Source organism: Enhydra lutris, unplaced genomic scaffold, assembly GCF_002288905.1.
Source record: "Enhydra lutris kenyoni isolate GAN:26980312 unplaced genomic scaffold, ASM228890v2 scaffoldscaffold69, whole genome shotgun sequence".
Taxonomy (NCBI): domain Eukaryota; kingdom Metazoa; phylum Chordata; class Mammalia; order Carnivora; family Mustelidae; genus Enhydra; species Enhydra lutris.
In genome coordinates, this window is record NW_019154153.1 from 2346825 (window position 1) to 2371151 (window position 24327).

General features: G+C 42.3%; 1 protein-coding gene across 1 annotated transcript in view; it reads right to left on the reverse strand.

The window, feature by feature from the left end:
- Positions 1–2593: 2593 nt before the first annotated feature.
- The window catches only part of LOC111159681 (ELKS/RAB6-interacting/CAST family member 1), a 510890-nt gene continuing 489156 nt past the window's right edge, over positions 2594–24327 (reverse strand). Inside the window, exon 18 of the mRNA XM_022522253.1 lies at positions 2594–3252. Coding sequence (XP_022377961.1) covers positions 3115–3252 — 138 coding nt within the window. The 3' untranslated portion in view covers positions 2594–3114. The remainder of the gene's footprint in view (positions 3253–24327) is intronic.

The window sequence follows — 24327 nt, forward strand, 5'->3', positions numbered from 1 at the left end:
AAAATCTTTTCCATTTCAAATGGTATCCAAGTCTTTGTAAATCTCAATTCAGATACTTCATCAAGAACTCAGTGAGTACCTGGGATAGAGGTATATGAAAAGATGAGAAAAATCACATTGTATTTTTCAGTCAAGAGCCCCACGTTCAATTCCACCCACTCTTCTTCCTGTCCCCTTTTACAATGACCTTGATTTGGGGTGCAGATCTTCAGGTGCTAAGGGGCAACTAGACTTGCCAATAGAGTGGACAAATTTGGTGAATATAACAGGCGACCTGCAGTGAGTGTTCAGACTACAGACCTTCCTCAGCAGCTGAGTGACCTTGTGAAACCATGAACACTAGAAGAGTGCCATGTATTGATAAGTCTTTGTGTGACGGGCACTGCGCAATTAGGAAAAGGTGGCCTGATGAATGATCTCAACTCAATAAGATACTCTTAAGTGCTAGACACTGTAGTAATTTTGCCCTTGTAATATAAAATCTGGTCATGTCTGCTATTAAATTTTAGCCAGAACCTACTTTCATCTAGAACCCAGAAGTCCCCAGAACCATTTGAGGCTTTTGATGGCCACCCAGGAGGAATCAAGGAGATTCACAGAAACCAGATGGATGATGGTTGCCCAGAAATTTTTCTTCTCAGAAGCACTTGTCCAGAGGACTTCCAAGGGAAGCAAGAGGAAGGGTTGAAAACAAAAGGGGAAGGAAGGAGGTACAGTGAGAGTCACCCACACAGTGGACAAGTGTGGCAGGTCCTGTATTTGAGAGCAGAAACAGAATGAGTAAGACCCGGGGAGACCTGCTTGCTTCGCAGGTCTAGAGAACAGCAGCTGGGGCTGGGGCCACCTCTCTGGGCATGGCCTCTGCTCCTGCCTGCTCTGCTCTGCAGGAGTCCTACCAAGGGTGTCCTCATCCCTCCGTTCTCTGTGTTATGGTAGATAAAGTGAGATTCTAATACTCCAGGCCTAAAATACAGGGGGCCTTCTACAGGATTTACAGGCAGTGCATGGAATTGTGGTGACTGACCACAAACGACCACCACTAACCATCTAACCCCTCCATCTCCCACCTTGCCCGCTTCTGGCCAGCTGGGCTATCAGGAAGCATCGCAGTAAGAAGGTTTTGAGCAGAGTCCATTTAAACCTTCGATAGGAAACATTCTACAGCTGTCTCACAGGGAGCCTGTTTGACAGCAGGGAATCAGGGTAGCTGGAGATATGACCATATAAGTTAATGGGACAGTCAAGGGCTGCTGGTGGGAAGATCCTGGACTGACAGCCGTGGTGACTTTCCAGGCAGCATCGGATTCTTGGGGTGAGGTAACTGGGGAGGGGGAAAGAGGGAAATGCAAGACAAAAATATTTAGCTCAGCAACTCTTATCAGAAGATGTGAGTGTCTGGTGGGAGTCTGGCAGGAGAGGTGGTCAAAGGGCTAGACTGGGGTTAAGTGGGCTCTTTCTTGCTGCCTGATTATTTATGACTGCCATTGTCTGGGCTTGGGAAGAACGCCCTTCAAAATGCCAATACCTTCAACCAGATTTGCAACTTTGGGGTCCATTTTCTGATCTGTGACACGGAGCTGGCCAAGTGCCACGTGGTGTGCGTGGATGTGTTAAGATAACACTATCCACTGTAGCCCCCCTAAACGCTATACTCTTGTGGGGTAACAGCAACAATCCTGAACCACCCACCCAATAAGATCCTGAAGACAAGTAAATGACTCGGCCCCCTGCCTCCCAAACTCACTCATTCCATTATAATGAGAAATGAGAAAGGCTCATTTGTCAAAGATTCTTCTGGAAAACATAACCTCTACTAAGATAGAAGGAGCGGGGAGCGTATGCCTTTGAGCGCTCTGACTCAAGCAGTTATGTCTCATAGAGTCCTTCACATTTCTCCCTCACTGAAAAGAGACTTTTGTCAAGGATGGGTACCCAGCAGTGACTTGCACACAGTAGGCATTTCATAAATATTCTCTGAATGAAAGAGTAGAGGAAGGAATGTGTGAGGGATGAGAAACATTCATTTGTGCCAGAAGGAGATTCCAGACAATGCTCGAGGATACGGTTCTGGGCGTGCACATCAAGGTTATGTAAAGGTAAAAGGGAGGAAGGTGGGTCATGAACTTCAGCAAATACTGGGCTGCAAGAGCGTGAAACATGGGTGGTGGGATGGCAGAAACATTCTTTTGGGGCTCAGGGGCCTAGAATGCCAATGAAAGATGTTTAGGAGAAACCAGCCCAGGCCCAGGGAGCCATCATCTTCCACAGAAGCAGAGCTGTAGGTGGTGAAGGCAGGCCCTCACGTCAAACCCTTCTCTTTCAGATCCAGATATGTGATCTGACAGCCGAAGTATAATAAGGTCAAAGGTCTAAAGCCAGAGGGACCCGGGGGGAGAACTGTCTGCACCATCCTCTTGTTAACTGGTTGAGAAGAGCAAGGATGAGTGAGACAGACAGGGCTGGGTAGAGACTCCCAACTCGGGGTATTAGTGTTCATGAAACCATCATGAGGCCTGCTTGCAGCTCCCCTGCATAAGACATTACACGTGAAAGAAAGCAGAAGAGAAGAGTCAGTTTCTCTTTGTCCCTGTTCTCTCTTTTCCCCTCTTTTTCAAAAAAAAATTTTTTTTAACCATTTTAGGAGAAAGCACCTGTTGTGATATTAGAACACTCAGCTCTCTAGTCCACTGGGAAGTTTCTTTCAATATGTTGAACTCCAAGGAGATTCCTGTTTAGTTCTCATGTCAAGGACAGAAGGAAAAAGGGCTCTCCACTCCATGTCCCTCTGTAAGGGCAGAACCACCAGCTTCCAGAGTTCTCCACTGCTGATGACGGGACGGCAGTTCTTCATGGAAACCTGGCCACTTACCCACCCTGGATATCAGGAGGATTAGTGTAGAGACAATACCCAAGGTAGAAAGGCAGAGGTCAGATGCCAGCTGTAGAGAGGCTGGTGGAATCATACTCGAAGGACCAACCAAGATAGGACAGAGTTTGTAGTGTTTGTTGGGTGCCAGGAAGCTTCTGGGTGCCCGTTCCTTACAGCTCCTCTTTCTCGGCTCCCGGGTTTACTCTAGCAGCGCTGCCGGGCTGGCTGCTCCCCATGAAGCAGGGTCAGGATGACTCTTCCAACGCGTTGACCACCTGCTCCAGGATGTCGGGGCAGTGATCTGCTATCTGCTGGAGAATGGTATTGGCGAATTCCTGAAGCTCTGCATTGTCCCGTTCACCTTTCTCTAGCTCATTCTGAAGCTGAAAGGGAGAGGAAAGATGGATTTCAGATAAAATAAAGTGATGCTGTTTGCACTGGGCTAACGGTTATTGTTCACGAATAAGGAAATGGCATTTCCAACAACATGGGTGAACCTGGAGGGCATTATGTGAAGGGAAATAGGCCAGAAAGACAAATACTACATGGTATCACTTCCAAGTGGAATCTGGGGGAGTGGGGAAGAGTCACACTCACAGAAACACAAAGCACAATGGTAGCTACTGAGGCCTGGGGGAGTGGGGGAAATGGGGTAAGATTGGTAAAAGGGTACAAACTTTCAGTTATAATCTGAATAAGGTCTGAGGATCTAATGTGTAATATGATTATAGTTGATTAAATTGTACTGTATAATTAAACATGCTAAGAGAGGGGAGCCTGGGTGGCTCTGTCGGTTGAGTATCTGACTCTCGGTTTCGGCTCAGGTCATGATCTCAAGAGTCATGGGCTTGAGCACCGCATTGCGCTCCGCACCACTGAGCATGGAGCCTACTTGGGGTTCTCTCTCTCCCTCTCCCTCTGCCCCTCCCCCATCTAAAAAATAAATTAATATGCTAAGAAAGTAAAACTGCAATGTTCTCATAAGGAAAAAAAAAGGAGTGATGTGAGATGACAGATGCATTACCTCGAGTGTGGGAATCTTCACCAACGTGTATCAAATCATGTTATACATTTATTATGTCCGTTTTATTTGTCAATTAAATCTTAATAAAGCAGAACATGAAAAAAAGAAATGACCAAAAAAAGGACAGACACTTTCTATGGGAAGTCTTCCTGCATCAGAGTTCCCAACCAGGAAATGGTGTAAGTTAATATCGAGTGTTTGCTCATGAAGGGGTGACTAGTCCAAGTCCCAAAGGCTTGTTAAGCCAGCACCAGTGCTCTCATGCCGGTGGGAACATTTTCTCTAGTGTGTCACAATATCATACCCATCCCCAGCACAGGGGACAGGGGCACATGTGTGATCTCAGATCAGATCTTAATCTTGCATAATGGTCCTTTATCCTGGGGAAACTTGTATTTAAAAGACCTTCCCCATTTGCTATAAACCACTTTTATTCAGTATGTCAGACAACCTGCTAATTTAGGCCTCTAATTTAGCTAAAGAGATTACTCGGAGCAACACATAAGATAGTCCTCTGTTTAGGAGTAAGTATAATTCTAACCTCCTATCGTTTCAAATGCTCTCTTGGACATTCCTTCAAGCAGTAAGCCAGCATTTATCGAGGGCCTCCTGTGTGCTAGGTGCTGAAAGATGAATGCATTTGGTTCTTGCTCCGAGATCCATGCAGGTTAATGGAGGAGACAAACATATACACAGATAATTAATTACCGCAAGCGAGGCCCGTACGCGTGCTACAGGGGAAGACGTGAGAATGACTGCTACGTCCTGGAGGGGTCTGAGAAGACGCTACTACAAGCAGTATGTGATGTGGAGTCTGAGAGCAGAATAGGAGTCTGTAGGGAGATCAAACAAGAGGCTTTCAAGCAGATGAAAGAAATGCAGATGTGAGAGCTCTGAAGGGGCTTTGCACAGACCTCGGGAAGACGGAACCTTTCAGTGTGGCTGGAGCGTAAGGTAAGGGCACTGCGCAAAGAATGACAGGCAATGAAGCTGAGAAGAGGCAGACCGGGGCTGGCCTGTGGATGGAAAGCCAAGGAGTTCATATTTAATCTGGTTAAAAAACAAACAAAAAAGGAAGTCTAAGAGCTTTTAAACAGCGCAGTGACATGATCAGCTTCATGTTCTCAGAAGAGAACTGGGAAGATAAAAACACGTTAGACTGAGTGGAAGGAAGAATCAGTCAAGGGAGGTTACTGTGGCAAACCCAGAGGCCCTGGGGCAGGGCCAGGGGACACGGAGGGCAACAGATGGGCAGGAGACTTCCCAAACGTAGGACTGATGGGAGGTGAAGTTCAGTGAGAGGGGAGGGAGGATCATTCTGATAGCTCTAGCTGGGGACATTAAATAAGACTGAAAATACAGGAGGCAGAGGTTTTTAGGAAAGCAGAGAGATTAAAAATTGAGTTCCAAATGTATTAAGAATGCAGGTTCTGGTTAGGCCCTTTGAGTCTTAATGTCAGCCGGCACAGTTTTCTCATTTATAAAATGGGGCAATAACATTCATAGGGTTGTTTTAAGGATTTAGTGGGATATTCATATAAAGTGCAGTACAATGCCCGACACAGAAAATGTCTAACAAATGTTAGATGTTGTTGTAATTATTGCTAAGTTGGTTAAGATTACCTTGACAGAGCATGTTGATTAAAGAGCACACAGAACCAAGTTTTAACTGCACCGCTGACAGAATCTACGTGCCCTGAGCCAAGAATGAGCATGCTGCTGCTTCAAATATATCAAAGAGCTGGGAACAGATTTTGCAATCTTCTTTCTGTTAAATGTTGACTAAAACACCAGGACACGCAAGGACCAGACTGAGACTACACTAAGTCTTGACTCATCTCAAGGTCTGGCTGTGTCGTGTGAATGCGAGTCTCTGAAACGGGGAAACCAAGGAAAGCAGGTGCCTTCTCAATCTAGCCGCACAGACGACAACCCGGAAAGACTGCTAGGTGAGGACGCGACGACTCTCAAATCTCTTGAACAGAACCAAAGTCAACCACGCAAATGGAGGAGGCTGTATGGCTGTTCTGCCTCAGTTTCCCATCTCGGTCCTTCCCAGGAATACCCCAGACATCTTTGGTTTATATTCAGAGCCAGGTGTCTGCACTCACTCTCTACAAGTCACATGTTTATTTCCTATGAAATACCTTCCATTCCCATTTGGCTTCTGTTTGTTAAGTAGATAATCATGAAGTTTCTAATGGGTACATTTTCATTTATTATTTTTTCAGGTTTTTTTTTTTTTTTTTTTTCTAATTTAAAAAGTACTACAGGGGTGCCTGGGTGGCTCAGTGGGTTAAAGCCTCTGCCTTTGGCTCAGGTCATGATCTCAGGGTCCTGGGATTGAGCCCCACATCCGGCTCTCTGTTCAGCAGGGAGCCTGCTCCCAACCCACCTCTGCCTACTTGTGATCTCTGTCAAATAAATAAATAAAATCTTAAAAAAAAAAAAGTACTACACAAACATTGTAGAAAATTTGGAAGACAAAAGCACCAGGAAAAAAAAGAATGACAATATTAGCATCAAGAGATGACCACTGCTACATATTTTGTTGTATATCCTTTGAGACATTGTTTTATTATATATACAGGTAATTTTAGAAACAAAATGGCAATTACAGTATATAGATTATTTGTGAACTGACTTTGTTTTCACCTAAAAATACACCACAAACACATTTTGAAACCAAATCCCAAAGGCTCTTTCAGAGCTTGGTAATTAATTCTAAATTTATCCATATATATAACAGGGGCTAAGAAAATATTTGAAAGGAAAAAAATGATGTGTGGACTGGCTTATCAGATTATAAAACATACTGCAAAAAGCCACTAACTAGAAGAGTATTGTACTGATAAAATTAGATCACTGGGATTTAGAATATGAGCAGGAGTAATTTGAAGTCAATGAATTGTATTAGGTCAACTGGGCCTTGCTATGGTTAGATTTCTGCTCATACCCTATATGAGCATAAATTTAAAATTACCTAAAGATCTAAATTTAAAAATTATGTTGCAAAGACATAGTCTTCTCATGCACATACAAAACATTCTCCAGGACAGATAATATGTAAGGCCTTAAAATGAACCTTAATAAATTTAAGACTGAGGTCACATCAAGCATGTATTCCAACCACAATGGTATGAAACTAGAAATCAGTTACAAAAAGAAAATAGAAATTCACAAATATTTGGAGATTAAACAACATGTGACTGAAAAATTGATGGGTCCAGAAAGAAATCAAAAGAGAGATCAAAAAAATACCTTGGACTGGGGTGCCTGGGTGGCTCAGTGGGTTAAGCCTCTGTCTTCGGCTCAGGTCATGATCTCAGGGTCCTGGGATCGAGCCCCGCATTGGGCTCTCTGCTCAGCAGGGAGCCTGCTTCCCCACCCTCTCTCTGCCTACCTCTCTGCCTACTTGTGATCTCTGTCTGGCAAATAAATAAATAAAGTTTATAAAAAAATATCTTGCGACAAATAAAAATGGAAATACAATATACCAAATATATGGGGTACAGTAAAAGCATTTTTAAAAAAAGATCTATTTATTTGGGAGAGAGGGGGAGGAGTGGCAGACGGAGAGAGAGAGAATCTCAAGGAGACTCCCCACTGAGCATGGAGCCCAACGCAGGGTTCAGTCTCACAACCCTGAGATCATGACCTGAGCCAAAGTCAAGAGTTGGACACTTAAGCTACTGAGCCACCCAGGCGCCCCTAACAGCAGTTCTTAAGAGGGAAACTCATAGATACTTACAGTAAGAAGCAAGAAAGATCTCAACCTAACTTTATACCTCAAGGAACTAGAAAAAGCCCAAAGTTAGTAAAAGGAACAAAATAACAAAGATGAAAGTGGAAATAAATGAAATAGGGACTATAAAAAGACAACAGACAAGAATAATGAAACTACAAGCTGGTGTTTTGAAAAGATAAACAAAAGAGACAAACCTTTTAGCTTAACTTACCAAGAAAAAAAGCAAGAGAAGTAAAATAAAATCAGAAGTGAAAGAAGAGATGTTAACTTATACCAGAGAAATACAAAGAATCAAAATAGACTACCATAAAAAATTATATGCCAACAAATCAGACAGCCTAGTAGAAATGGATAAATTCTTAGAAAAACACAACCTACCAAAACTGCATCATGAAGAAACAAAAAAATCTGAACTGACTCTTAGCAAGGGAACAGAATTATTAATCATTAATCAACCTTTCAAAAACCAAAAAGTCCAATACCGGATGACTTCTGTGGTGAATTCTACCAAACATATAAAGAAGAATGAATACCAATCCTTCTCAAACTCTTCCAAAAAGCAGAAGAGGAGGAACACTCCTGACTCATTTTATAAGACTGGCATTGCTCGCTCTGATACCAAAACTAGGAAAGGACACCACAAAGAAAGAAAATTGCAGGCCAATATCCCTGATGAACACAGATGCAAAGATCCTCAATGAGATACGAACAAGCTGAATTTAGTACTTTATAAAAAGGATCATACACCATGATCAAGTGGGATTTATTCCAAGGATGCAAGGATGCTTCAACATCTATAAATCAAAAATATGATACACCATAGTAACAAAATGAAGAATAAAAATCATATGATCACCTCAACAGATGTAGAAAAAGCATCTGACAAAATTCAACATCCATTTATGATAACAACCCTCAACAAAGAGGGGACAAAGTGAATATACCTCAACAATAAAGGGAGAAAAGACAAAAGAACAAGTATTGGTATCGATGTATTATGAAAGTGGTACTACAGCCTAATAACAGAGAAATGGGCAGAGGATATGAACAAAAAACTCACTGAAGAAATGCAAATGGTGAATAAGCACATAAAAATGCTCTTTCAGGGCGCCTGGGTGGCTCAGTGGGTTAAGCCGCTGCCTTCGGCTCGGGTCATGATCTTGGAGTCCTGGGATCGAGTCCCGCATCGGGCTCTCTGCTCAGCGGGGAGCCTGCTTCCCTCTCTCTCTCTCTCTCTGCCTGCCTCTCTGTCTACTTGTGATCTCTGTCAAATAAATAAATAAAATCTTTAAAAAAAATGCTCTTTCATTTGTAGTTAAAGAAATACAGATGAAATAAGGTAGGGTTTTGTTCCCCCATCACACTGGCAAAAGTTTCTGAAAGACTGTTATCAGGGGAAGTGGGTAGTCTTACACTACTGTGGGAATATAGTGGGCTATCTGGTCTCATCAACCAAATTTAAACACAAATATCCATTGACCAAATACTTCTACTTTTAAGAGATCGGAATTATTAAAAGTGGAATATTTCTATAAATATACCAGTAAGAAATTCAAGAATGTATACACAAGTTTGTTTGCCAAGACAATTTGCAAGAACAAAAATTTATTAACAGTCTGAGCAGCAAACAAGAGGTGAGAGAGATTGGTATGTTGGAGATCGATCTGTCTATCTAAAGTATGTGTAAAGAGAAATCCAAAACTATTAAAAATAGGTAGTCTGAATGGATGGAAGGACTTCCAATCTTTACTACTTTTTTTGTTTTTAAACTGAAATACAGCTGACACACACTATTACATTAGGTGCAGGTGTACAATATGGTGATTTAACAGACCTGTATGTTATGCTAAGCTCACCACACGTGTAGCTCCCGTCTGTCATAATACAACACTGTCACAATACCATTGACTATATTCTCTATGCTGTACCTTTTATCCTCACGGCTTATTCATTCCATAATTGGAAGCCTGTATTTCCTGCTTCCCTTCATCCATTTTGCCTAGCTGCCTACCCTCCTCCTCTGGCAACCACCAGCTCATTGTCTGTGTTTATGGGTCTGTTTATGTTTTTTTGTTTATTTTGTTGTTTAGATTCTACATGTAAGTGAAATCATTTGTCTTTGTATTTGTCTTTCTCTGTCTGACTTACTTCACTTTGCATAATACCCTCTAGATCTTTCCATGTTGTTGCAAGTGGCAAGAGCTCATTCCTTTTTCACAGCTGTGTACTATTCCATTGTAGATATGTATGTGTGTACATTTATCTGTCTGTCTGTTTCTCTCACATATCACATCTTTATCCATTCCTCTACTGACAGTCACCTGGGTTGCTTCTATAATTTGGCTAGTGTGAATAATGTTGTAATAAACATAAGGGTACATACATCTTTTCTGATCAGTGTTTTTATTTTCTTTGGGTAAAAGGCCAGTAGTGGAATTACTGGATCATATGGTATTTCTACTTTTAATTTTTTGAGGAACTTCCAGTACTGTTTTACATTCCCGCCAAGACTGCTCAAGGGTTTCCCTTTCCCCACATCCTTACCAACACTTGTTACTTCCCATCATTTTTATTCTAGCCATTCTGACAGGTGTGAGGTGATCTCATCATGTCATCATCATTTTGATCTGCATTTCTCTAATGATCAGTGACGCTGAGTGTCTTCTCATATGTCTGTTGGCCGTCTGGATGTCTTCTTTGGAAAAATATCTGCTCAAGTCCTCTGCCCATTTTTAATTGGATTATTTGGAGAGTTTTTTGGTGTTGAGTGGTATAAGTTCTTTATATATTTTGAATATTAACCTCTTACTGGATGTATGGGTTGCAAATATTTTCTCCCACTTAGTAGGTTACCTTTTTGTTTTACTTTTTTTACCATCTTTTTGATGGTTTCCTTCACTGTGCAAAAGCTTTTTATTGTGGTATAATCCTGATAGTTTATTTTTGCTTTTGTTTCCCTCGCCCAAGAAGACAAATCTAAAAAAATGTGGCCAAGGCAAATGGCAAAAATAAATTACTGCCTAGGTTTTCTCATGGGATTTTTACGGCTTCAGGTCTTACATTCAGGTCTTTATTTTTAATTTTTTTTTAAGATTTATTTATTTGACAGAGAGAGAGAGGTCACAAACAGGCAGAGCAGCAGGCAGAGAGGCAGGGGGAAGCAGGCTCCCCCCGAGCAAAAAGCCTGACGTAGGCCTCAATCCCAGCACCCCGAGATCATGACCTGAGCTAAAGGCAGAGGCTTAACCCACTGAGCCATGCAGGTGCCCCTGTTTATTTATTTATTTTTAAAGATTTTATTTATTTATTTGAGAGAGAGAGAGATAGCATGAATTGGCGGTGGGAGGTGGGGTGGGGTGGGCAGAGGGAGAGAGAAGCAGACTCCCCACCAAGCAGGAAGCCTGATGTGTGGCTTGATCCCAGGTAACGACTGAGCCACCCAGGTGCCCCTCTCACATTCAGGTCTTTAGTTCAGAGTCACAAAGTAGATTTTAGTGGCTGCCTAGGGCTGGGGTGGGATGGGGTAGATGGAAGTGATGGCTAAGAAGCATGGATTTCTTTTTAGAATGATGAAAATGTTGAAAACTGGATGTGGTGATGGTGGTACAATTCTGAGAATGTATTAAACCTGTTAAATTGTGCACTTCAAACAGGTGAATTGTATGGTGTGTGAATTACAGCTCAATAACACTGTTAAAAAAAATACCAGTTGAGTATTCAAGGCACTATGTAGCAAATGCCCATAGACAGGTATAAAATGCTGCTGCTTTCAGTTTGGATGGAAAAAAGGAGAGAAGGAAGGGAAAAGCTTCTTGAGGAATATGACTTTTGATAATGAGAGAACAGAAAAGAGCATCGTTCTAAATGGAGAAATATGAGCTCTGAAGGCATGGAGGAGGATGTGCACTTGGCTGTTCATGGGAGGTCAGGAATACAGGAATTACTGGGTCTTGACAGAAGCAATACCAGTCCTTGAGGGTGACAAAAGGACCCTCAGGCTGGCTAGGCCTGGGCATTATCCCTCAGAGGGCCCTTGCTCTGTTCAGTGGTTCCGTGAAAACACAACTAGGGCACTGCGTTCCATTTCACACACCTCATTACCCGAAAAAATGGAGACAAACTGGACTAAGTTCAAAGGCAAATGGCAGGCATGACGAAGAAGCTGAAAGGATCATTTTATGAGGCAGGATTAGAAGAACGAAGCAGTAGGCCTGAACTAACTGAACGCTAAGGGGAGGGAACGTGATTACGACCTACAAATGTCAGGAGGGTGTACACGAGAAGCAGAAGGACTGATTTAGCCCTGGAGGAGGAATTAGAACTATAAGTGATAGAAAAAGATCGGGGGAAAAACCAGAGGCAGACTGTAAGACTATGCTTTTTCCAAAGGCTAATGAATGGTTTGCTGGGAAAAGGTGTTTAAAAAGAGAGGAGATCAAAAGAATCACAAAGTTTAGAGAAGGAAGTGTTCCTTCATTAGCTGAAGCTGCTTTCCATCTGGTGGGGCTTTCTCTGTTCTCCAGGGATTATGCATGGTTTGTGTTCTATCTGCAAGCAATATCAGAGGTGGGCATGGCTGAGCAGAGAGAGCTCACTGGCACTTGAGCCAATATATGCTAACATTTCCTGTCTTGAAAAAAATCTCGAAGATCAACTTTTCTTATAAAACTGAAATTACATTTAAAATGAGGATTTTTATTTTGACTTCAAAAATGCAAAGCTTTAGTCATTCGGAAGTCAAAGGAGTACAGGAATGTGTGAAAGGAAAAAAAAATAGCACTTAGTAAAGAAAGGCCATGTGAAGTTATCAAACTAAAAACGTAGACAGATGTGTTATACAGCACAGGTGTAAAAACAAATCTTGGAATGTATTTGTACCTTGTTATTTTAAAATATTTCTTTAGCATGAGCATCACATGTTTAAAAAAAAGAAGTTTTTGTATGGTTACCAGTATGCAGCGTGTCCTATGGTTAAATTGGGAAAAGTGTGTTCTAGCTTCTGAAGTGTCAGTTACCAGATTTCACCCAAGACATTCTTGTTCCCTCTACCCCTTGCCCACTGCCCATGCCCTGCCCCCATGCCTACCTACTCAACTCTCACTTTCTCCCCAAAGAAAGGCCACTTCAGACTTAATATCAGAAAGGAATTTCCCCAGAAGTACAAATATGTAATATTTGGGATTCAATGAAAATGCTTATTATATCCTAGCTGCAGTGAATTAAATCCTTTTCTCTCCCTCTTTCCCTTCCTTGTTAAAGCTACCTATCCAAACTTAGTGGATATAAGGCCGAGTAATCCAACAAGATCTTCCACTTCCTATTCTCTACTTTCTAATATTGGCAGGCTAATTCCACCACTGCAAATACTGCAGTGAAAACACTGTCTTCTTGGTTTATATTCTTAAAAACACCGTAATTATATGTAGCACGTAAGTTTACACAGTGCCCTTTCTAGATGGAAAGATACAATTTTCTGTGTATGTATTGAAAGCTTCGCACCTAAAGCAAACAACAAACTTAAAAATTTACTTCCAAAGTAAAATAACTTCCACTAAACTGCCAAACAGATTTGTTCCAGTGAATCCTGCAAGCTCTTTCTAGAACTTAAGTATTAAATCCCTTATTCTCAGCACCCTCGTTTCCTCCATATACAAAATCTCTACTACAAAATCTTCCTCAAGTCTCTCGGATACCTCAAGATTTAGTGGAAAAGCCCCTATCTACTAAGCCTTAATTTAACTAAGATCTCTGGAAGAAGGGATTATTGGAATAATAAATGAACAGGTATGCACAGTGGAGAAAATACAAAGTAATATGCTTTGCTCAAAGAAATAGGGATTTGAACATGTGGTTTAGGGATGACTGGGAGGGCAGCAAGTCTTGCTGCTCCAAACACCCTGAATGTGAGTTCTGGTGCCATGAGTGACAAAGGGCACAGCACTCATGATGGCTCAGTACTATTCACTGTGTAAGCAACCAGTGAGTCTGAAGAAATTGTTACTGAAGTAATCCAGACATGAAACACACTACCTCAAAATAACTTCACAACACTCCTTGCTCCTAATTTCTTCTCCAGGCTAACTTGAGCCACCCTTCCATGTCCCTGTCCCTTTAATTCATTCTGTGCCTCCAACCTCTCCTACCCCCGGGACTCTCTCCACGGTTTCTGAAGGCACTCTCTGCCGAAACAACCTTTCAAATCTGCTTCTCTCACAAGCTAGTATCAATTTTCCTCTTTCTTTCACTATCAAACATCTCAAAGGAATGGTTTACATTTGCTACCTCTGTTTCCCATTTCCCTCTTTAGCATCTGAGAATTCACATTTTGCTGTTTACTGAAACTGCTCTCTCAAAAGGTTACTAAGCTAAGCCTGCTCCCCTGAAAATTATAAAACATCATTTAGAGAAATAAAAGGTATTTTTTTTAAAAGATTTTATTTATTTATTTGACAGAGATCACAAGTAGGCAGAGATGCAGGCAGAGAGAGAGAGGAGGAGGCAGGTTCCCTGCTGAGCAGAGAGCCCGATGTGGGGCTCGATCCCAGGACCCTGGGACCATGACCTGAGCCGAAGGCGGAGGCTTTAACCCACTGAGCCACCCAGGCGCCCAATAAAAGGTATCTTAAATGGAGGAATACATGATGACCATGGATCATCAGACTCAGTAGCATAAAGTGTTAATTATGCCCAAACTAATCTACAGAATCAACGCAGGCCCAGTAAGAACTTTGGCTGGTGGATGCACGCATGCGTGTAAAGTGACAGGAACAGCCAAAGCAATCTCAAAGAACAAAGTTATAAGAACGTGAAGAACAATCATGAAGAAAAGTATTACTAGAAAGCTATAGTTATGAACATCGTTTACTACTGGCACAAGAACAGGCATATAGACCAATGGAAGAGAGAAGGGAATCTAGAAAAATAGCCCAAACCTGGGAATAGCCCAAATGTCCATCAACAACTAGGTGATAAATTGTGGTACAGTCATTCATACAATGGAGTATCGTACAGCAATGAGAATGAACGAAATATACCTACGTATATCATAACAGACACATTTCATAAACATGATGTTGAATGAAAGAAGCAAGACGCAAAAGAGTTCACGTTGTTTGATTCCAGGTATAAACAGTTAAAAAAACAGGCAAAACTGATCTCCAGTATTAGAAGTCAGGTCACCCATGGAGGGCAGAGTAGTGGTAAGACAAGAGGCTTCTGAGGTGCTGGGGAATTTTCTGCTTCCTGTTCCAAAGGCTCATTACATGAGTGTTAAAAATTTGTTGAGTTGCATTTTTTCATCGGTGTATTTTTTTGTATGTGTATGTTATAAAGAAACCCAAAACCCAAAACCGAACCTCTAGGATTCCTGAACAGCATAATCCAATGGCTTTAACTGTCTTCAACCTACTTGAACTCCTCTGGGCTATTTGTTCTGATAACATCTCCTTCTAAAATCTCTCTGCCTCTTGACTTTCTGGCTCTCTTTGGCCTGTCCTTGGTCTTTCTTCTCTTTCCTACTCCTGTTCCTCTTCTGCTTCGTCCCACACATGCAGGGGCTTCCTGGGCTCCAGTCGGGGGGAGGCATTCCTCTGTTCTTCCTCTTTTGTCCTCTGCTGGGGTAACACTGTTTATCTTTAGCTTTATAAAGCAGTAATAAAAATAGCAAGTAACTTAAGGGACATTTATTATGGTCCAGGTATTATTCTAAGTGCTTTAGTGCATTAACACATTTAATTTACTTTCTTTGCAAATTTAATTATTTCTTTTGAGGTGGGTTTTTGTGGGGTTTGAATAACTTTTAGCATAGAAAGTTTCACACACATACAAAAGAAAATAGTAAAATAACCCATATGTGACCTAAACTTAAGGATTATCAAGGTACGTCAATATAATTCTAACTCCCTCCTCTCTCCGGAGCTCGACCCACATTTTTCAAATGCTTAATAAACACTTTTTTGTGAATGTTCCACTTACACATCAACTCATACCATTCATACTGTTTAATAAACTGTTGTTTTCACTTAATTACTACTACAAGCAGTTTTTCACGTGATTAAATATTCTTCTAAAATGTAATTTTTAAATGGGTCACATTGTAATCCATTTTATGGACGTATCATAATTTAAATAATTCCATTATTAGAAATTTAGTTTGTTTTCAATATTTCATTACTACAAATAGTAACATGTTGTTTGCTAGTACATAAATCTTTGCATATTTATGATCATTTTCTCAAAATTTCTGGGTCAAAGTGTATATACCTCTTTAAGCTTCTGACATGCTACCAAACTACTCCTGAAGAGCTGTACTAGTTTTCAGCTTCTAGGCAATGAATAAGGGTGCTCATTATCCCACCTACCCAATATACTGGGGCCACATACACACACCCCAACCTTGCTGATATGATGGGGCTATTTTCATTTGTAGTTCTTTGTAATTCTTTTCATTTGTAGTGATGCCAAAACTGAGACCAAACATTTATAAGTATATTCACTGGCCATTTCTTAATCTGGGAAATTCCTGTTAATGGCCTTTCCAGGCTATGTTTGTTTGTTTGTTTCTTTCTTTTTTTTTTTTTTTAAGATTTTATTTATTTATTTGATAGAGATCACAAGTAGGCAGAGAGGCAGGCAGAGAGAGAGGAGGAAACAGGCTCCCTGCTGAGCAGAGAGCCCAATGTGGGGCTCGATCCCAGGACCCTGAGACCATGAACCAAGCCGAAAGCAGAGGTTTAACCCACTGAGCCACCCAGGCGCCCCAGGTTATGTTTCTTATGATTTAGTTTCTTTGCTGATCTCCTGGTCACAGCCCTAACGTAAGCTCTCTCATTCTAGTATCTTTTGCTTATTGTAATATATTATATATATACATATATGTTTATATATACATATACACACACACACACACACACACATATATATATATATATATGTAGTATTTTTATATAGATTTTATTTGAGAGAGGGAGAGAGCACAAGAGGGGAAGAGAGGGAGAAGCAGACTCCCCACTGAGCAAGGAGCCCAATGCAGTACTCATCCCATGACTCTGAGATCATGACCTAAGCCAAAGACAGACGCTTAACCGACTGAGCCAACCCAGGCACCCCTTGCTTACTGTAATAGCTTCACAAGCAGATTAGTCTTGGCTTGTGAGAACACTCTTTCTAAAAACAGGCTGGATTAGATTCTCGCCTCCTCCTCCAGTATCTTAAATGATTTCCTACTTACAAAACAGAGTCCAATCTGACCCCATCTTACCTTCTCAAATTCACCTCCTGGGATAGCCCTGCCATATGCATACAGCCTCCTGGTACATGCCCTCATCTTTGCTTTTATTTTGATGTGTTTCCCTCATCCTAGAATGCAGACAACCTTCCCTCCTACACACCCATCTTCCCTGTTATTCCCCCTTCATGACTGAGTGTCACAGGCTCCTCTCTCTGTGAAGCCTTCTCTGTTCAGAGGTACCTATTGCTAAAGTATTAATTTGGTCTCATGTTTCAAAAGTTGGCTATTTGTTTAACTCCCCAACTCTTCTTCAAATTCCTTGACAGGTTTTTACATACCAATGCTGCCTAGCAAAAATATCCTGCCCGAAGCTGGTGACTGAGGGAAAACACTGATAACTCTCCAAAGAGCTTTTTAAGATAAAATGTGAAGCATCTCAAAAACAAGACGGTGTGATGATGCAGACCTTACAGCGGGGCACGTAAACCATACACGGTGGCATCTCACTTGGTTTAAAGTTCTCAGAAAATGGAATATGGGCCAAGTAAAGGATACTAAGGTGGTCTCTGGCTAGAGTTTTCTGGCTTTGTCTGCTGAACGTTATTATAATGTATTCTGTTCTTAGTAGCTATTCCAGCCCTCCCTGAACTCAGAGTAGTAATATGATTTCTAGAGGGACTCGAGCCAAGAATCACAAATGCAAAAGTTACTCACTCTGTGCTCGAAGCAACACACACTGGAAGTGTGTGAACACAAGGGGAGGAGAGAATGCTTCAGCCGCCATCACTGCTCTGGAGACAAGCGGACAGGGAAGCTCAGAAAGAAACTGAGGTGTTTCAGAGATGATGTTCTACAGCATCACACCCATCCAAAAACATTGTTATAGAAGGCTGGCAGTAAGGGGAAACAAACCGAATTCCCTTCCTGCTTTCAATGCTAGGATGGTTGTCTGTCAGAGAACAGAGCTGAGGGTGTGAAGAATAAGGAACATAGCTGGGCTGAATGGACGACGAGAACTGCAGCAGAGGGATGGGCTGACTGGTTCAGGGAAATTGCCCCAGAACATTCACTGCCCAGCAAAGGTCATGATTTCAGAATAGCTACTATATTTCTTCATAGCCAAGTAAAGGCACAGGGAAAGCTAAGAAAATTCACAAAATTAGGCAGTCTTAAAGGAGAGAAAATAGCTTTATTTCAAGGTAAAGAGCTCTTTTCACAGTCACAGTCGGCGGGGGGGGGGGGGGGGGGATGAAAGAAGAGGGTGGATGGATGCATATGAAGATGGGATATGGTTACAAGAGATGTAACTGAATGAATTCAGTTGTGGTTGGCCGTGACTCAGATTAATTCCCTTCTGAGGATGGTTTTGCGGTGGGCAGGAAATTATACAGAGATGCTTAATTTGGTCGAAGCAGACAAGAATCTGAACTTGAGGTTTTTAACAGCTAGGTCCCAGGATGCATAGGCCATGAGGTCTGAGGTGGTAACTGGCATGGTAACTGGAGCCTTTTGGAGGTGACAGATCAAGCTGAAATGGTTTTCTACCCCAGCCAGACCCGGGCTAGAGCCCCCCAGCCCCAATTAGCAGGCTGTTCAACCACATCTGCTTAGGAGTTTGAAGACATGAAAGAACTTCTGAGTTTGGATTTTCGAAAAACTAGAATAAAATAAAATGCCTTTTGCCACAATATCTGTTAATAAAACATAAAGTGCACGTGGTCAGAGGGATCTGAGCACATGGTGGGTCTTGCTTGTCTGGTCATTTACTTTTTGGCAGGTTTTTTCAGGCCACTGTTTCACTCTGTAGGGTTCCTCTAGCATTTAGTACCAGGGAGAATTAAAGTTACTTTTGAAGTATCTGTCCTATGATTATTTCCCACAGATTAAGACTAACCCCAAAATTCTTTCTTCCTCGGTATTTTCAAGTCTGAGCTTGTAGGTTGAATCTCCTATAGTTTTTTTTCCTGAGGTCTCCATCTGCCCCAGTTGCTTGGCATGTGGAGCCTGAAGCAACAGCCACCATGGCTTTGGGCTCTGTGCAATGCTGAGTGGAAGTGGTCACGATCATGAGGTTGCTATGGGGCCGGGCCTTCTTCTCCCTAACTTGTAATGAGCTCCTTTGTCAGGCAATGTCTGATTTTATTCTCATAAGAAGGAAAGGCCAGGGGCACCTGGGTGACTCAGTTGGATGGTGGCCGATTCTTGATTTTGGCTGGGGTCATGGTCTCGGGGTCTCAGAGTCATGGGATTGAGCCTGGCATCGGGCTCCATGCTCAGCATGAATCTGCTTGTCCCTTTCCCTCCCACTCTGTCCCCCACTACTGCCTTGCGCTCTCTCGCATTTCCTCAAATAAGTAAATAAATAAAAAAATAAAATCTTTAAAAAAAAAAAAAAGGAAGGAAAGGCTATTTGTTGCTTTAGGCCAACAGTAAGTAAGATGTTGCTGCTCCTCCATGATGAATCTTAAACAAAATGGCGTAATAAAAACAAGAGTTGAGCTCCATTCCACTAAGGGGGCCTGTATATACATGATCCACACTCAAAATTCCACTGCTGAGCAGTACGACAGTTATCTCCCCAAGATTCATTTGGTTTTATATCACCAAAGGGACCTCCTCATTTCATTCCCCCATGACTAAAGCATCAGGGTAGGAGGGAACCCTGGGTAATTAAGCCTCTCAGAGCAAGAAAATAATAAATGACTTTCTAGAATTTTCTAGTACTTTCTTTTCTTCTTAAGATTTTATTTATTTATTTGACAGAGAGAGATCACAAGTAGGCAGAGAGGCAGGCAGAGAGAGGGAGAAGTAGGCTCCCTGCTGAGCAGAGAGCCCAATGTGGGGCTCGATCCCAGGACCCTGAGATCATGACCTGAGCCGAAGGCAGAGGCTTAACCCACTGAGCCACCCAGGTGCCCCTTTCTAGTACTTTCAAGAGCATGTTATGCCTGGCACATAGTAGGTGCTCCCCAAATATTTATCAAATGAATGTATGCCATATGCCTTGGGGTAGCTAGATTTCTCTATGTATTTTTACCTTTCCTTTTAAAAGGTTAAAAAGAAAATAATAACAAAAGCAACTCAGGAGCTGCTCTCTTTCTTAGCTGTGGCTCTGAAAACGCTTCAGTGCCAGAAGCTCCCTAGCTCTGATGGAAATAAGTAGTTAAGAATTTTAGTGAACCTGCATTAATATGAAGAATATAACTTAGTTTTCTACACTAATCCCCTCCCCAACAAAACATCAAACAGTAGAACTACTGACTCTGAACTTGAGAATCATAAGCCTGGAAGTGAGCTAAGAACTACTAGAACTACTACTACTAATTCTCTAGACCTTCAAGCAAGTCAGACAACGAAGGCCTAAGAAGGTACAGCGGCTGGCAGAGTTTCGACCAACAGAAGTGTTTGCCTCAGGACCGGTTGTGTATTAGCCTTTAAGCCCAACCAGCCAGTTACCCATCTGGGTGGGGTGCTCACATGAAGCAGACACCTGAGGCACAGAGATGGATGGGATGGTCTGCACAAGGCTTTACCAGTCCAAAGACTGACTGAGGTAATTACTTGAGGCTGGAGAAAGTGTAGAGTGTTATAAACAAAGAACCATATTTTCCAGCTAGGCAGAATTTTCATATGGTTGCCTTAGCTGATTGGTAGTATCTCACATTATCTCTTAGAATCTGTTAACTGACATAAAATAGAGACGTTAAAATTAAGGGCCTGTCATTATCAAAATGGAGAAATATTTCCCTCCTTGCCAAAGGGATCCATCAGAACAGCAGCGGAGTTCTGGGAATCGCAGACACAGACAGGCTAGCTAGCCAGCCCAGCGTATTTGGTTTGGCTCTCAGAAAAGAAAAGTGTCAAAAGGGAGAGGGTGAAAAAAAAAAAAACCCAAACAACTAATAAGAAATCTAATGCTGAAAACTGTCAGGGCGGTAAGAACAAGGCTTTGTTGCAGCTGAGATTTTAATGCTAAACCAGCTCAAAGCCTGAGCCAGTTCCAGCTCATCGCTCTGGCCGAGCAGGAAGAGAGAAGGAAATTTCCTTCACCACAGTGGCATGTGTTCACTCTATGTCCAGGACTGCTGTCTGCTGTTTCCAGCACCTGGATCTGATTCTGGGATGAGTGTGGCAGGGAGAGACTAGAAAGCCTCCCACAGGAAACTATGGATCTTGCTTGAGTATTTTTTTCTTTTTAATTGCCAACCTGATACATTGCCTGGGTGGTGTCTCCTGACTCCTTAGTGAGATGACAAAATGACCCTGAGTATGGTACAAGTTGCTGGCCCAGTAATTCAGAAGGGCCTTGGAAAGGGTGCCATTACTGAGCAAGGCTCTGGAGTCATGTGGGCGGTTCTGAGTGGTTCCCCTGGGTACGCGTGGCCATCTTATGGAGGACCATGAGTAGTTGTGAGGGGCAAGCATAATACAGGGATACAGTAAATCAGGTCTCGTGACATGGAGAAGGTTGGGGATGAGGTAGGGGTCTGGAGTTGTATGTAACTAATTTTGGATTGCTAAAGGGAAGAAAATATGTGATGTGATTCGAAAGTTCTTGGGGATGGTTGGGGTTGAAAGAAAAATATTCCCGTAGCCTCCTAATGCTCAAAAAATTTTGAAGTCAGTGTTTACTTAGGTGAAGAAGGGTGAGAATGAGAGACTCCAGGGACATTTCCAGTCCAACCTGGCTCAGTGAATGCTTAGGCTCACCACACTCATGAGCACGGCTCCCCAGAAAGTGTAGGCGAAGCCACAGCAGTCCAGAGCTCCAGTGGCCTCACCCAGCTGCATTTCCGCATGGAAGGAATGACCAAGCCTGAAAAGGAAAGTCCACACCAAAGCAAGTACTTCTGGGAAGTTTCACCCAGCTTACTGAAGGTGAGAAGGCTCACCAGATCTTTCTGCTCTACGTCTCCTCCTGAGGAGGCAGTTGGAGAGGGAGGGGAGCTCAACCTTCAGAAGTAGCCAAGTGAGAAAGCCAGTTCTTCAAGAGAAGATGGAGAAGTCATGGGGTTATCTCACCACACAGAATCCAGCAAGTCCCGCATGGGGCTCTTTCCAAGTATCCCCAGTGCCTACAGGACTGCTGCCTGCGGGTTGCACTACCCTAGATGGTATGTAAGAGCCGAATGCTAAGGGTTCAGCAGTGTGTGCAGGGAGCAACAGGGATGCTGGCAAAGCTGCAGCCCTGACAGAGGTTACAGAAACTTCTTAGCAGATATATTAAGTGGTCTACCATGTACTTTTCTCCCTCAAAAAAAGTCACATTGCTGTGGGAGAAGACTGTTATTAGCAGGGCCTCCTCTGACCAGCTGAGAGGGTTTTCTTCCAAAGGGTGCAATAATGGAAAAAAGTTTGAAATGTCCAGTCCCTATGGTGCCACTTAGCTTTAGCATCTTGGGCAAGTCAGTTCACCTCTCTGGCCGCAGCCTTCTCGTGAGCAAAAGAAAAAAAGAAGGGTGGGGGGAGATTCGAAGATCTCTAAATTCTCTCCAACTTTATCTATGAATAAATATAGTTCACTCCTGACGAAATACCATTAGAACAGTGATCCCCAACTGGAAGTCTGCAGGCTATTTCTAGTTAGAGGACTTTTTCAGATCTCATGAAGACTTTACGTTGTCTTCTCTGTGTCTCATCACACAGGATGCTAGGAAAAAACCCAGTACCTTATGATGATTCCCTACCTTTCTGCTAGATGCTTCCTAACATCCATCTGTGGTAAATGTACTTTTAGGAATAATATCTAACTGGTTCGAATTTAGGCTAAATACGTATAAAAGGTTGGTGTGATTTCCCATATACTCTAGATGTATCAAATAGCCCAAAATAAGAGAATCTGAAGTACAATGATGTTTATCACCAGGCCTGGGTTACACTGAGGAGATTAATCTAGTTTTTAATCTGGCAATTTGGGGCACCTGGGTGGCTCAGTGGGTTAAGCCTCTGCCTTTGGCTCAGGTCATGATCCCAGGGTCCTGGGATCGAGTCCTGCATCGGGCTCTCTGCTCAGCAGGGAGCCTGCTTCCCCCTCTCTCTCTCTCTGCCTGCCTCTCTGCTTACTTGCGATCTCTGTCTGTCAAATAAATAAATAAAATCTTTAAAAAAAAATCTGGCAATTTGGTCCTTTCTTGAACTTTCCCCAGTTACTCACTGTTCTTATTCTGTTGTTCAGGTACCCAGGCAGGCAAAGGTGATGATGTTAATATGCTATCCTTCCTAGAAATATCTGCATTTAAAAAAGCAATACTTTGGAGGAATAACTGATTCAAAGGAATAAACTGAACAGTGAAATTTCAGGCACATAGGCAGGAGCTTTACCAAACATTCCAGTCTACTACTTCTAAGCCACTATCATATCATTCTCTCCTGTTAAGTTGACAATAGGATATTAGCACCTGACCTTTGGCTTAGGGATTACATCAAATGTGGAGAAAGGGGAATCCTCCTACACTGTTGCTGGGAATGCAAGCTGGTGCAGCCACTCTGGAAAACAGCATGGAGGTTCCTCAAAGAGTTGAAAATAGAGCTACCCTACGACCCAGCAATCGCATTACTGGGTATTTACCCTAAAGACACAAATGTAGTCATCTGAAGGGGCACATGCACCCAAATGTTTATGGCAGCAATGTCCACAATAGCCAAACTATGGAAAGAGCCTACATGCCCATCAACAGATGAATGGATAAAGAAGATTTGGTATATCTATCTATCTATCTATCTACACACACACAATGGAATACTATGCAGCCGTCAAAAGAAATGAAATCTTGCCATTTGTGACAACGTGGATGGAACTAAAGGGTATTATGCTTAGTGAAATAAGTCAATCAGAGACAGACAATGATCATATGATCTCTCTGATATGAGGAATTTGAGAGGCAGAGTGGGGGATTTGGGGAGTAGGGAAGGAAAAAAATGAAACAAGTTGGGATCAGGAGGGAGACAAACCATGAGAGACTCTTAATCTCACAAAACAAACTGAGGGTTGCTGGACTTCGGGGAGGGTATGTGTTATGGTGAGTGCTGTGAACTGTGTAAGCCTGATGATTCACAGACCTGTACCCCTGGGGCAAATAATATATGTTAATAAAAATAATTAAAAGAAAAGGGTAGGATTAGGGGCGTCTGGGTGGTTCAGTCAGTTAAGTGTCTGCTTTCAGCTCAGGTCATGATCCCAAAGTCCTGGGATGGAGCCCTGCATTGGACTCCTTGCTCAGTGAAGATTCTGCTTCTCCCTCTCCCTTTGCCCTCCCCTACTCCCTCATGCTCTTTCTAATAAATAAATAAAATCTTTAAAAAAAGAAAAGAGTAAGAGTAGGGTTGCCTGGCTGGCTCAGTCAGTGGAGCATGTGATTCTTGATCTTGGGGTTGTACAGAGATTACCTAAAAATAAATTCTCAAAAAAAAGGGTAAGGGTTTTTAGTCTGATAACGTTAAAACCTAATTCATCAATC